Consider the following 13,474-nt stretch of genomic DNA (forward strand, 5'->3'; position numbering starts at 1 on the left):
TAGTAACTGGAAAACTACACTTGCGTAATGCCAGAATATATACTAGAGACTAATGGACACAGATGGGGTGCAACAAAGTAAAAAGTTGTGTACAATGATTGTACTATGCCACCAGATAAAGCACTTGTGACCCAAATCTGAGCAGTAGAGACCAATAAAACTCCTTTAAAGTCTCCTTTAAGATTGCAAGAGACCCAATGACTTCCTTGAAGTAGCTATGTGATAAAGCCACTGTGGTGGCACAGTGTGGGGAATATTAAGTACATCTGGGCTTTTCATTAACCCGTCGGCCTGTTGGACTAGATTTCCACAGAGCTCTTGAACACTGCAACGTACGTAATGCTCAACCACGACCCCAGAAATGATCTTTTTGTTCGAGTTAAACAAGAAAAAGACAAATGAGCTTAATGGACAAAAATTACTCCACAGCTAAAGAAAAAGCAGAGTGTTGCTTAATAAAATGACATTTTAATTTGTTTTACGACATGAAATCATGTGAGGACAAACAATACATGTAGTGGAATTATTATACAATGAAACATTTATATATTATGATTCAGAAAGTACAAAAATAAAGATTCTATTGTTGTGGGAGAAATTATTCCTATCCCATTAGAATAATATATATATATTACATATATAATTGAAATATTAAAAGAAATAACATGATGTACAAATAGACTATCATACAGTCATTTTGGAGTGACCAGTTTTTTTTTTTGTTTTTTTTTACATTAACATGCTTAGACAATTTGTCCCATCAGCTTCTTACAAAACATCACTTACATTAGCATGTATGATAGATTATAATGCAAACAATAGTGGGGAAAAAAACAAAGCAAGATACTCCAGTGTTTTTTATTTATTGAAGAATAGAACAGGAAGTGTTAGTGTAAATGTATCAAAGCTGAGACACAGAACAGTGCGACATGTACTCAGTTTATAGTTTTAGGCTTTTAAGGATGAAAGGAGTTGGAGTCTAAAAAGATACATCCCAAACTGTACAGTAATCGAGCATACCAGTGCACATTGGATGCCTGCTTCTCTTTCATTTCCATCCCCACAGGTTTGCTCAGATTGTCTTCTTTGTCCAGAGTGCCATTATTCACATACGCACCTGCTTTGTCTTTTGCAGCCAAAGGGCTACAATGAGATGGAGTCTTAATACAAGCTGTTTCACTGTCTGTGGTTTGATGTTCTTTTCTTGTCTCTCCCCAGAGTAGCTGCTTGAATGAAGAGAGGAGTCGCACTGGACCAAATGCCCAGTGTGCAAGTCTGTGGTCCTCCACCAGAGCATAGCTAGATGCCAGCACCCCATCAACAAACACAGTTCCAGCTTCTGTTAAAGGCGCATACACTCCCACACTCTCCTCGACTGACACAAAGATGATTCGAGATGGACGTACTTGACCCTCCGCTGTATGGATGAGCACACAGTCTCCTGTTTTGGCCCTGCTTGCAAACTTGTACTCACTGCTCTCAAGTCTGCAGTGGGGAGCTAAAAAGACCAAGTGATGTGGAGTAAGAGCCAATCTGTGGCCGTCTTCTGTCTCCAGAGACAGAAACGTGGACCAGCTTTCTTGGTCCCGGTGCAGGAACAAGAGGACTTGGCTAAACACGATTTGGCCTGTCCCAGACAAGGCCATGACTCTGTCCCCAGGAGCCAGGGACGACAGGCTCTTCTGCACCCCTCCAGCAACCGTCACCCGGGCCCAGCCTGGGAAACAGCCACCTTTTTCCACTGCAACAGAGTGATCTGCAGGAAGATCAGCAGAAAAAATGACTAAACACAGATTGTGTTCCTTTTTTTGTCTTAAATATCCTGATACACCATCCAGTTAAGTGATGTAATTTGACACAGTTAACTGCATGATTTTCTGTAAAAGCTCTCTCCTTTAACTTACCAGCTTTTACTGAGCAGTGGATGTGATATTTGGACTCATAGTGGACCCAGTCAAAGCCAGCCTCCACAGCCAGCTGGGCCAGAAGACCATACTTCTCTGTTTCTCTGTCATCAGTGGTTATATCCACGGCACGGCCCTCATAGTGCAGCGAGCCGGGAGGGTGGTGGCCGTCCTCATCCCAGGCCTCCGTCACACGCAAGTGTACCCCTGGCCACTGGTTCATCACTGCGATAGCCAGCCTGTTCAAACAGTCCTTACAGCGCTAGGAACAAAATGAAGCAGAGGGGAGGTGTTCAGTTTGGAGTGGTTATTATTATTATTATTATTATTATTATTCAGTTAAAAAAACACATCATACACATAAATCACCAAATACAATAACAATAACTGAAGAACAGGGGATTTTTATCTGGAATTCCAGTCCAGAGCTCTCAATCAGCAGCAAATATTATATTGATATCAATTAATATGATAATATCACTATTCATTGACATACAGAGGAGGATCTCATCTCTACATTTTTGTTATTTAAAAAAGAAATAAAAATTATAAGGACACCAATCTAAGTTTTAATTATCTTTTTTCGGTCTTTGCTTTACATGTGTATGAGGAAATAAACTAAAAGTAAAAAACTTAATTTGCCGTGGTGATCTTAGACTTTGGGAGCCCCTAGGAAAAAAGTCCATCAAGGAACACCCCACCCTGAGCCCACCCACGCAAGAACAGCTTTTTGGAACTTGAAATTGAAATTATATTAATGCTGAACCATTTAAAGTATACTTTATATAAAGTATACTTTATGTACTGTAAACAATATTTACACTTTCACACAATAAAATTCACATGATAAATTAAACCTGACCAAACAACAATAATTTGATACTAAATAACAAACATTTGCCTTGTTTGCCTATATGAATGGAGCACCTCTGTTAGTTTGGAACAATATTGACTGATAAATTGGCCAATATAAGCATCAGATAAATTGGTATTGGAATATGTTGGTCAATAAGTAACAAGAAATCGTGGTCATTTAGAAACGGTGTCTCCATTACATAGTTTGGAACCAAATCTAAGGGGTCAAACATGTTTGTTTATGTTATTAATATATTAAAAAAATTTAGCCAATTACCACATTTTTAAACATTCAAATATCTATATTGGCTTCAAAAAGGATCAAGAATCCAGCTCTAATTCAACATTATTCTACAGGAAACTGCTGGCACATGTTGGGTTGGGATCAAATAACTTGTTCCATTTTGGATCTGGATCCAAGTTGGTAAAATACCCCATTTCATCAAGCCACGAAGCTAAGAAATCTTCAGAAATATTTCATCCTCCTCCTTTTTTTCACAAAGAAAAATAATCATAATATGCAAAACATTTAATTAGCCATTTAGTTTTATGTTCCAGTGTGTAGGATTAAGGCTTGGCATTTTTTCTTTAGCGTATAATCACTTGAAAAGAAGAACTGTTGCATTTTCGTTTCCTTAAAATGGGCCATTTATATCTAAACACAGATTTTAAAGTGAAATTGCTTTATTCAGGGCTGGGGGTTAGGGTACGACTCCTGGTGAAATTGTTAAAAAAAAATTGTTATATAATGTGTTGATTGTATCAGTATCAATGTGTAATTCTGAAAGCTTCTACTCATGTTTTTATGGTCTTTTAGTGTATCACTACAGTTCTTAAAATGCATTGTATGTTGAGTAAGGAGGGGATGTTTAGGTTGTTGTTTTGAGTATTATACTGTGAGTTTTTTCTCTTGTATTGTTGGATATAAGAGTACATAAAAATATTTTTTAAATGATTCTCAGTTTTGCATTTTTAGCCACTTTTTCAGCAACATGTGCCTTGTACAGTGAAAGGCATATCTAAACCCTTTAAAATGTGAGCAAATTGGTTTGATTTCTTTCAAACATGGGGAGCAGACAAAAAATAAGCAACTTTTGCCTATTTTTTTCAGTGTGTGGGACATGTCTTGCCAATTTGCTGATTGCCTTTTTTCCCATGTTTTTGAAAGAAATGTTTAGGATTTAAAGGGTTGCTTGTGAGAGGGATCTGAATGCAGCGCAAGAAAAATGATGTCAAACCAAGATGTAAAGGGTTAACAGGGGGTATGGCACAACCTACGTGTACAAGAAGTATGTACACTATGTAAGCCGACTGTACGCCGCAAACTGATTTCAGTGCAACTCAGAAAAAGAAGATGTATTTCACCACCAACTCTGGCTCCCAGGTTATGATTGTTTGTCTGCTGGCATCATCACACAGTCCCTCCTCTACTTTGCTAAAGGCCATCTCAACCTTGCTCCAACAATCAGAGTACAAGAACAAAGCTACTGTAGCCAGTTTGGGTGAGTCCTTGCCCTTTTCAACAGGGTGACAGAATAATCAAGGCCATTCTCTGCACTGTCCACATTGTTCCAGGCATGAGTCTCTCAGTTTCACCCCTGAGACATTTCATCAGAAATGTGCACAGTGACTCCTAACACCCCCGTGATGCTACAGACTGTGTCAGCATTGTCACAAAATAGCAGGCTTGAAAAATGGTGACGTTAGCAAACTGAGGTGATACACTCATTATCATCTCCTGGACACGTATTTCTCTTGTGACTTGTGATGTCTTGTGGCCAAAAAATGATGGAATAGAGCTCCTGTTGCAACTGAGCGAAAAAGAGGGCTGGGAGAGAAAGTGAGCGGATGATGGAGAGACGGAGGGAGAAAAAGTTGGGTGAGAGGACAGCAGTGTTGGCAGGGCCGAGGTTGGGAGTAAAGGGAGAGGGCAGAGGGGAAGAATGTATGGGCACGGACTTGGGAATGTGACAGCAAGAGTGAGAAAGCGAGAGGGACAGAAAACAAACTGGCTACATTTTTCTCGCAATGCCATTGAAGAGAGGCGTTTCATTGTCAGAAACTACAATAGTCGCTTTTCCGACGGTGCCATTACTTCAGCGGGCGGGAATTTTGTATAGGCGACCCCTCCAAGTCTCCAAATGACGCACAAAGAGTGTCTTTCACATCTGGGCAAAAGAGGGGCACATGCACACGTACACACACTCAAACTGGGCATCAGCAGGGCACACATATACGACCACAGATTTCCATCACATACAATCACACGGGGAGGGGAAGGAACACAGATTCGTATCCGAAACAATCACAGAAAGCCGCAACTTCCAGAGCTGGGCGACATCAGAGTGTGAAGGCACCCTGTGGTCATATTCAGCAGTGACTGACGATCGTTAATCTTGAAGAAGGCATGAGGGCTGAAATAGCATCTGAATAAAACAGAAATGCATATGTTGCCATTGTGAGAAACTTTTTCGTACTTTTACGTCACTTTCAGTCATCAGCAATTCACTGCAACCCTTGGTGTGTGTTACTTTTCTAAATATTTACCAGTGTGGTATTCAAAATGTGTTATCAACAGCTGTCCAGGTCTAAAAAGGGTAACCTCTGTATTTTTCTACCTGGAGCCTTTTTTCTGTGTTTTTATGTTTTAGTAACTGATGGAAAAAAGGAGTTTTTGAAATTGGTCCAGTATTGAGATCTGCAGCCAGCAGCAGCGCTGCAATGTAACGTCAATGGGCAATTTTGCACCATCAATTATCGTCCACTAGTGCTGTTTCTGCCACTGACAGGGTCAGATTATTAGATTATCAGATTATTAAGTGTCTGGCATCATTATGAAAAGGATCCCTACAGAGTTAACCTGTTTTTGTTAAAGAGTAAGATCCTTTTTGTTTTACCAGAAACAGCCCTGAAATCACTATCACCAAATCCACCAGACTCCATTAAATTTTTTTTTTAATATTATCAGCCTAAAGCACAATTCAGTCAGGGTCGACAGAAACCAAATAAAACTCACAAAAACCATCTTGATTTGTTTTTCCACTGTTCAGTCATCAACTCTGGTGTAGTTGAAATAAACTCTCATAAACCCAGTGAGATGTGAAAATATGCTGACTCTATACAAACTAGTTACTGATTATTTAAATGGGGTATGGAAGGTTTGCAGACTGCAATTTCCAGGTTGTGTCTAGTGAAACAAAACTCTTTAACAAAAAGGTCTATCTCTGTAGGGATCATTTCTGTAAGTCGTCAGACACTGAGAATACCAATCTGAGCCTGTCAGTGACAAATAAAGCACTTTTAGAGGACATCATTTGACAGTGCATCTTTAATGATACACTGCAGCCTGTTTTGCAGCTGCAACACTCTCGCTCAATACTTGACCAGTTTCAAAAACTGTTGTCTCCATTACTAACTAAGATTTAAAAAAACATCGGAAAATAAGCTCCAGGTTTAAAAATACAGAAGTTACCCTTTAAGTGATTTAAGCAATAGTAATTTTGGATCAGTTTATGGTAAAACAAGAAGGATCTTACTCTTAAACACAAAGGTAGACATGTTTAAAGGTTCCTTTTTATAATGTTGTCACTTAAAATCACAATCTGGGCCTGTCAGTGACAAACACTTTTAGTAGTCATAAACTGATGTTGCACAAATTCCCAGAGTGGTTACATTGGAGCTTGTTTCACCACTGTGCTCCAGCACTCCAGCTCAACAGCAAACCAATTTCAAAAATTGTTGTCTCTTTTAGTCACATACAGGGCTCCCATACATTTGACAAAATTTCTACTTTTCCATGACTTTCCCAAGGACCCATGACAGAAATTTCTGTATCAGAAAAACATGCGCTTCACTGTGACCAAGGACGGCACTTGCCGGTCTGGTTTCTACACACAAACTCAGGAGAGTCTCCTTTCCATAACAAACGACGCAACACAACATCACGTAACTTGTCTTAAGGGGAAGGCTTTGCTGTTATTAATCATGGACAATGAGAACCGTGTAAGTTTTCCATTTGTATCAGCAGCAAATAAGTTCTTTGAGTTAATTTGCCCTCCTAGACATTGCAGGTCCTTAGATACGACTATTGAGTGTTGCAATATCGATGCTGAAAGGATATAGCATGCAACCCTAATCAATGAATATTGGAGGTAAATTTTGTCAACAGCTAACTTATAGAAAATAAAGTTTCTGTTATGTTGCATTACCTGAAAGGTTATCTCCAGTATTATTGCAACATTTACTGTCATTATACAAAATATAATTCCATGACCTTCCTAAAATTTTCAATGATTTTTAATGATTCCATGACTTTTCCAGGCCTGGAAAATGAGATTGTGAATTTTCATGACTTTTCATATATGACTTTTCAGGATTTCATATGACCGTGGGAACCCTGCAAATAAACAAGAAAAACCATGACAAAATAGGGTCCAGGTTAAAAAAATACCTAAATTACAGTTTAAATCCTCTGGGCCAACGATATGCCTTTTCTGTGCATGAGATTTGAATTTGGATACCTACCCATTTAACATTAAGGAATTCAAGTTGAAGTGCCACTGAGAACCTGTCATAGGAATAGTTTGATTTCCAATAACAAAGACTTTGGTTAAAGATTAAAAGGAAGTGTTCCTGAAAGGGAAAGGCAGCCTCTTAAGGGGTAGTGTTGAATTACATCCTGATCTTCTTATCTCAAGAAAAGGGAGGGGAAGTTTGGTTAAAACTTACACACTCTGTGTTGAACGTTTGTGTGTTGAGAGCCTGGCAAGGGCAGGTACGGCAAACAATGAATGAGGTTATGTGATTTGAAGGTGCCATGCTGGGTGGCAGGATGAGAACTGCAAACTGCTGTCTGTCCCCTCATATGAATGTCGTTAATCAATGATCCAGCTGGCTTGAAAAGGTTCATGAGACACCAGCGAGAGCATCCTTCAGTCAGTCTGGATGTTACTCTCTGCCCCTTCTGCACATTTAATTGTACTCACCATAGACCAAGCATCACTGCAGTTAGTAAGGTGACTCAGTGTATCATGATGGAGCTGGATTAATCTCACCTTGGTCATGAAGCGGTCTGCGTTGGTGTTCTCCTCATCCTTGAAGACAATGTCTGGGTTGTAATTGCACACAAGTTCGTTGAAGCGCTCAGAGTTGCGTGTGATCTTGCCCTCTGCTCTCCCGCTGGCACCAAGGTTGTTTTCTGAGAAGTTGGGGAAAAACTGCTTGTAGTGCATGGCCGTGAGCTTCCTGGGCCTGGGCCGGATGCCGTACCCGGGGCCCGGTCCGCATCCCTGGACCAGCCATATGCAGGTCCACACAGCGAGCAGGCCGAGCTGTGCCAGGCGGGCCCACCAGGACTGCTTCATTGGGGAGGGTTGGGGCTCCCAGGAGTCAGTGATTCGGCATGTGAATGAGGGTCAGATCCTGGTCCATTGCAAATCATGTAGAGCTGATGATGATAGGACAAAAACTTATTGCAGGGACATGTAGGAACCTTTATTTACTGACTTAAAAAATAGCTTTGAAACTTGGATCGACATCAGTTCCTTGTGTTACGTTTGGACACCTAACACATTTAAACCTTTGAAGCTTGAGCAAATTGGATTGATTCTTTTTGAAATCATGGCTAAAAAGGCAGCAAGAAACTAGTTAAGAGATGTCCTGAAAATTGCAAGAAATAAGGAAAGGCTGACAAGAAAATGAGGTTTAAAAAAAAAGACAGAAAAAAAGAGATAGATACAGAAAGAAAAATATTAGAAAATAATTATTCAATTATATATTCAAAGTGAATTACATTTACATCTTAGCACTTCTTCTAGCCATTTTCCTTGTGTTTTTTTAAAAACAATTTTTCATTACTTGTTTTACGTATGTTAATTTGTAGGTAATTTTCTTGGGACTTTTTAATATAAACTCTTGCTATTTTGGGATAATTTCTTTTGAAGCTGCTCATTACCTTCCTCCAATGTTTCTGAAAGAGACTGAGCCAGGTGCTCAAGTTTCAAGGGGTTAGTGGTGCAAAATCAGCTTTGACTTTTCTGTTTTGATGATTAAAACTTCAAGTCAAATGACTGATCTTATTGGCTGAAAGTTTCTGCACTTTGGCACCAGCTGTTAAAAATAAAAAGCAAAAACTGGGTTTCTATTCAAATATTTCGCCAAAAAAAGGCTGCTTCTGACCTCCTGTGAACCGAAAGTCGTTATCATAAGTCCTTCGCAGCTACCTGCCTCGACACAGGTGTATTTTTTGTTGCTTTCTGGTCACTTACCGCTCCTCTCTCCACGCAGTTCCTTTGACGAGACACAAACTGACGCACACTAAAAGCCCCCACGGCTCCCCTGTAGTTCCTATGGACGCTCCCGTGGCGCTCTCATCCTCTTTGTCCATACAGAAATGTCTCTCCTGAGATTTTTTTCTCCTCCTTCTCTGCTTCGTCCACCGTCTCCTGTCGCGTTTCAGAGCTCCTGGCCACCTTGCACCAGCCATTGGGTCTTATTAGCGTCCGGACAAGATTGCCCTCCCTTCCTCTGCGCGCTCCCACTGCGACAGCACACGCCTCCAGTTCAACCTTACAAAGGACATATGATTAGCCCTCAAATGTTAACACAATGACCCCCACCCCTCCTCCTCCCCAGAAGATATTTAAGCCCAGTTTTGCCAACTTTTCCACATGAAACTTCAAAACCAAATTAAAGATCACCCTAAAGTCTCCAAACTTTTTTAAACACATTTACAGTGTATTTACAGTCAACTCCATAACTTTTAAGCAACTTGCCCTTGTTTCTGTCTGCTCATCCCACCCATCCAAAGTGGACGGGTCAACTGTGATGACCTCCTGCTGATGTTATTAATAGATGCAGTTGAAGGTGAGAGTGAACACAAGAGTCCAGCCTTGACACCCCTCTGACTGAGACTTTACAGTGCTGTCTTCCTGTGTTTGGGGAGCCAACCTGACCCCCCTGAACCCTGTGCACCCAAGACCTCTTCACTGGAAACACCCGCTGTCCACATCAACATATTATTTTTATCCGTCTCAGAACAATAGCTGGGAGAGTCATAAAAATGTGTCAGATAATTCCCAACAAGGAGCAGAAAAGAGAAGAATCGCTTTGTCTCAGAGGTCTGACACACGTAATCACATACGGAAGCCTAAATTAATGGCGGATGAAAAGGTCGGAGTGTGTCACCATCCTATCTGTGGCTTCCTGGAACACTTGAGGACTCAATGCATCATGGTCACTTTCTTCACAGTGACTTTGTTTCAAGGAATCTTTAGCCCAAACATGTTAGGACTGTTGGTACGATGTGGGTGTTTTTATAGTTTATGTCAGAGTTTATCTTGGTTTGCTGTGATTGCATGCTAAAGATACCTCAAGATTTAATCACTGTTAATCTAAAAACTTGCAATTTTTTCTCACACTGTGCCTGGTCTAAAACAGCTCTTACAACAGCAGTGTGCAGGATTTAGTGGCAGATTACACATCTGAAACTTCTCCCCGCTAGGATTTCTTCAGTGTTCATTGTTTTTGCTGGAAGCCGAATCCTAACGGCCAAGACCAGCATGTACGAATGTGCTCACCTTTTTTCCTCTGATAGCTTGAGATCCAGACTTTTAGAAGGTTTTTCCAAGGAGCTGAATTATGAGCAGAGGTCTTCTCATCTCAGAAACAAATAAACCCAAGGACATAAACCAGTAAAACCACAGAATAAGGCAGTTTCATGATAAAAAAGTAATGTTTTTCCAATGCTGTTCATCTTGTCATGGAGGGACTGCTGACTACTGTAGCTACAGTGAAAACATTGTTGCAACTAGCTTAAACTTTTCCTGTGCACCCAGAGTGAACTCCTGGTTAGGATTCCCTCAGTGTTCATGTTCAAAAGAAGCTGAATTATCTACAGAGGTCTATTCCTCTGCAAAACAAAGAGACCCAGTGATTTAAAGCAGTAAAAAGACTGAATAAAGCAGTTTTACATTACAAGTCAGGGTTACAGTTTTAGCTCAATTAGGCCAGTTAATTGGACTACTGTCCTTGTCCCAGTATAAAAGCACCCGGGGGAAACCGATTTATTGGCAGAAGTATGTCCGGCTCTGCCATGGTAGGTGGCAATATGCCCCCTTTCAGCTAGTCATTATTCCTCCTAATCCTTCCTATTACATCAAATACCAAACAATTTAGCAAGCAGCAAGCGGGTTGCATGTCAAACTGTGAAAACATAGATACATTTTTGGCGCTGTGCATTTTATACATACTCTACGCTTTACTTTACATGTTGACCATCTTGTTTTGTATTCTTCCATGTTTCTTTTTCTTTTGTTTTTCCCAGCTTTCTTCAATGAATTTATGCTGTGCGACTTCCAGGTCAAAGCCGCGTGGGGGGACTTTAGAGCATTTGTAGAACACCTCTGCCAGTAAAGGTCCAGTTGAAGTACATACATAAAAAGAGTAAATCAATCCCCTAGGTGTATTAATCCGACTTCAAGAAATTATAATGAATTCAGTCGGACTAATATGTTTACATCCAGTTTTAGTCGGACCAACACAATAATTGGACTTTTTCTAACATCATGTGAACTCACTGACTGTTTGGCTAGCCCAGCACGTGTACTCACCTTTTGTCTCTAATAATTTAAGATCCAGGCGTTCAGGAGGTTTTTACCAATTATCTGCGGAGGTCTATTCCTCTCCAAAACACAGACCTTGTGATTTAACAGGTATAAATACTGAATAATGGCATTTCAGATTTTAAAAATGAATGTTTTTTTCAATGTTGCTCATTGTGGAGGGATTGCTAACTATGGTGGCAGACGTGAATACCGTAGACTTTAAAAATAATGGACGTAGCTGCTGTGATGTCAACCCTGGGTTTTACGGAGTCCTGCTTTAAATCCACAAGTTCACATTATGGCCATCACCATCTTGCACTTTTGAAGCCAGAAGAGACCATATTTGGATGAGAGGCTGATGCTGTGGTGAAGTAAGTGTCAGGATGCTGACTGTCACTTTAAGCAGCCTGCCATTAATTCTATGTAACCTTAAGCCTAAATAAAATGTAAAAGGTGAGTTATATAAAAATCCAATCTCTGTACAGTTCTCATTTAGTAGGAAATTATCTATAGAGACAAAAACTGTCAAGTGGTCGTAAGAGGAACTGTAGTTTTCGGCAGTGGGTTCATTTTTCATCCCCATTTTCAGATGATTACACTTTAAAGAAGACATACTTACTAATTTCCATTTCTGCTGATTTACTCTAATTCTACAAACTGGAACTTTAAAATCTGCTTTTGCAGGATTATGAAGCACAGGTCACTTAGCTCCCCACTGAGAATGTGCAAAGACATCCTTGTTAGGGAAGTTTCCAAAAGATCCCAGGATGTTGTAGGGAGGGGTGGCAAGGCGAAGCTGCATCTTCCTGTCCTTACGATAAACATGGCAGAAGGCTCAAGTCTGGCCCAAGCAGCACAGATGAGAGATATCAGCCTTCATGACAAATGCAGGGAATGACTCAATCAAAAAAAAGCAACAAACACTTTCATATCTACAATTACCCGCACAGACGTTTCTCTTCAAAGCTGTACAAAAGAACAGATTTCCATCTGACTTGAAAGGGAAAGGAAGGAAGCAAACATCTGTGGGCTGGAGATGGAAATAAAGTCATTCTTATTAGTTTTTATTTTGGTGCCCCCATCCTCCTGCCTCCCCCTGCCTCCTTGTGGCTCTTAGCATTTCACTCCCCCATTTCAGGATGGGAGTACATAGCCGGGTGAATGCTTGGGTTTCCTGCAAAGCCACAGTGCAGAAAATGAGATCTTTCCTGCCTGGGTTAACCTACCCTGCTTTGCTCTTTCCAAGTGGACACCTGTGCTTGCACCTGGGCTGGTGGTCAAACACAGCTCATACCTGCAAGTAGCGGAGGGAAAAGTAAGATTGATCACACAGGACCCCAATGAGAAGGGGGTCCATGAAAAGCCTGAAATGAAATGTTTGGTTTTGTTTGCATTTTTGTATTTATAAATAATTACTGATATAACTACTTACTGATATAAATTATAATTTGCTGAATAACTCAGCTGAGCATGAATTTTGTATAAAAAAAAATAGTGGAAGCTCTCTAAAGGCCAATATTGCCCCTTAGCCCTTTAAAGTCTTGGCAAATTGGCTTGATTTTTTTCAAAAACGAATAAGAAGGCAATGAGCACCTTAACAAGAAATAACTCAAACATCAGAAATTTGTAAAAAGTTACAAGAAAATTACCTGGAAAAAAAAACCCTACAAAAAATGTAAAGGAACAAAACCAGGAAATGAAGAAAAAGTGCTCAGATAAAACAAAAATAGATAAAATAATAACAATGTTCTCTGTAACCTTATTTCAAATATATAACTGTAATATCCATTAACTTACTTGTTAATTTGGCCTAATTATTTGATAGTTTTCCATTGATTCTCTCTGTTTCTCTCTCTCTCTCTCTCTCTTTAATTTCCAGGTAATTTTCTTGTTACTTTTTATAATTTCTGCAATTTCATGGCCCTCTTCCCCATGTTTTTAGAGGAATCAAACCAATTTGCTCACAATTGAAAGGTTAAACAACTTGTGAAAGGTATGAACGTAGCATAAGAAAACTGATGTTAGGTGCTAGGTTTCAAAGGGGTGAAAGCACACAGTAGTTTGATCTGCCCGTGCACTAGAATTTGTTTCTACAATGAGTGAGTGCTTATG

The 13,474-nt window shown here is 40.0% G+C and overlaps 1 protein-coding gene across 1 annotated transcript; it reads right to left on the reverse strand.

Annotated features, from left to right (window-relative positions):
- Window positions 1-597: 597 nt before the first annotated feature.
- Window positions 598-9,281, reverse strand: dhh (desert hedgehog signaling molecule). Its single transcript, XM_042491758.1, has 4 exons — window positions 9,026-9,281; window positions 7,814-8,205; window positions 1,905-2,166; window positions 598-1,756 (listed from the first exon to the last, which is right to left on the reverse strand). Exons 2-4 carry the CDS (start codon window positions 8,120-8,122, stop codon window positions 957-959), a joined length of 1,371 nt encoding a protein of 456 aa, XP_042347692.1. The 5' UTR covers window positions 8,123-8,205; window positions 9,026-9,281; the 3' UTR covers window positions 598-956.
- Window positions 9,282-13,474: the final 4,193 nt, after the last annotated feature.

This window comes from Plectropomus leopardus, chromosome 8, assembly GCF_008729295.1.
Source record: "Plectropomus leopardus isolate mb chromosome 8, YSFRI_Pleo_2.0, whole genome shotgun sequence".
In the NCBI taxonomy this organism is placed as follows: Eukaryota; Metazoa; Chordata; class Actinopteri; order Perciformes; family Serranidae; genus Plectropomus; species Plectropomus leopardus.

What these genes read in the sequence shown, in the direction of transcription:
- dhh (XM_042491758.1), bottom strand. Translation starts at nt 8,122, where the DNA reads ATGAAGCAGTCCTGGTGGGCCCGCCTGGCACAGCTCGGCCTGCTCGCT. An exon ending in CAGACCGCTTCATGACCAAG is followed by an intron (nt 2,167 to 7,813) that starts GTGAGATTAATC and finishes TTTTGTTCCTAG; the next exon opens with CGCTGTAAGGACTGTTTGAA. An exon ending in CCACTGCTCAGTAAAAGCTG is followed by an intron (nt 1,757 to 1,904) that starts GTAAGTTAAAGG and finishes ATCTTCCTGCAG; the next exon opens with ATCACTCTGTTGCAGTGGAA.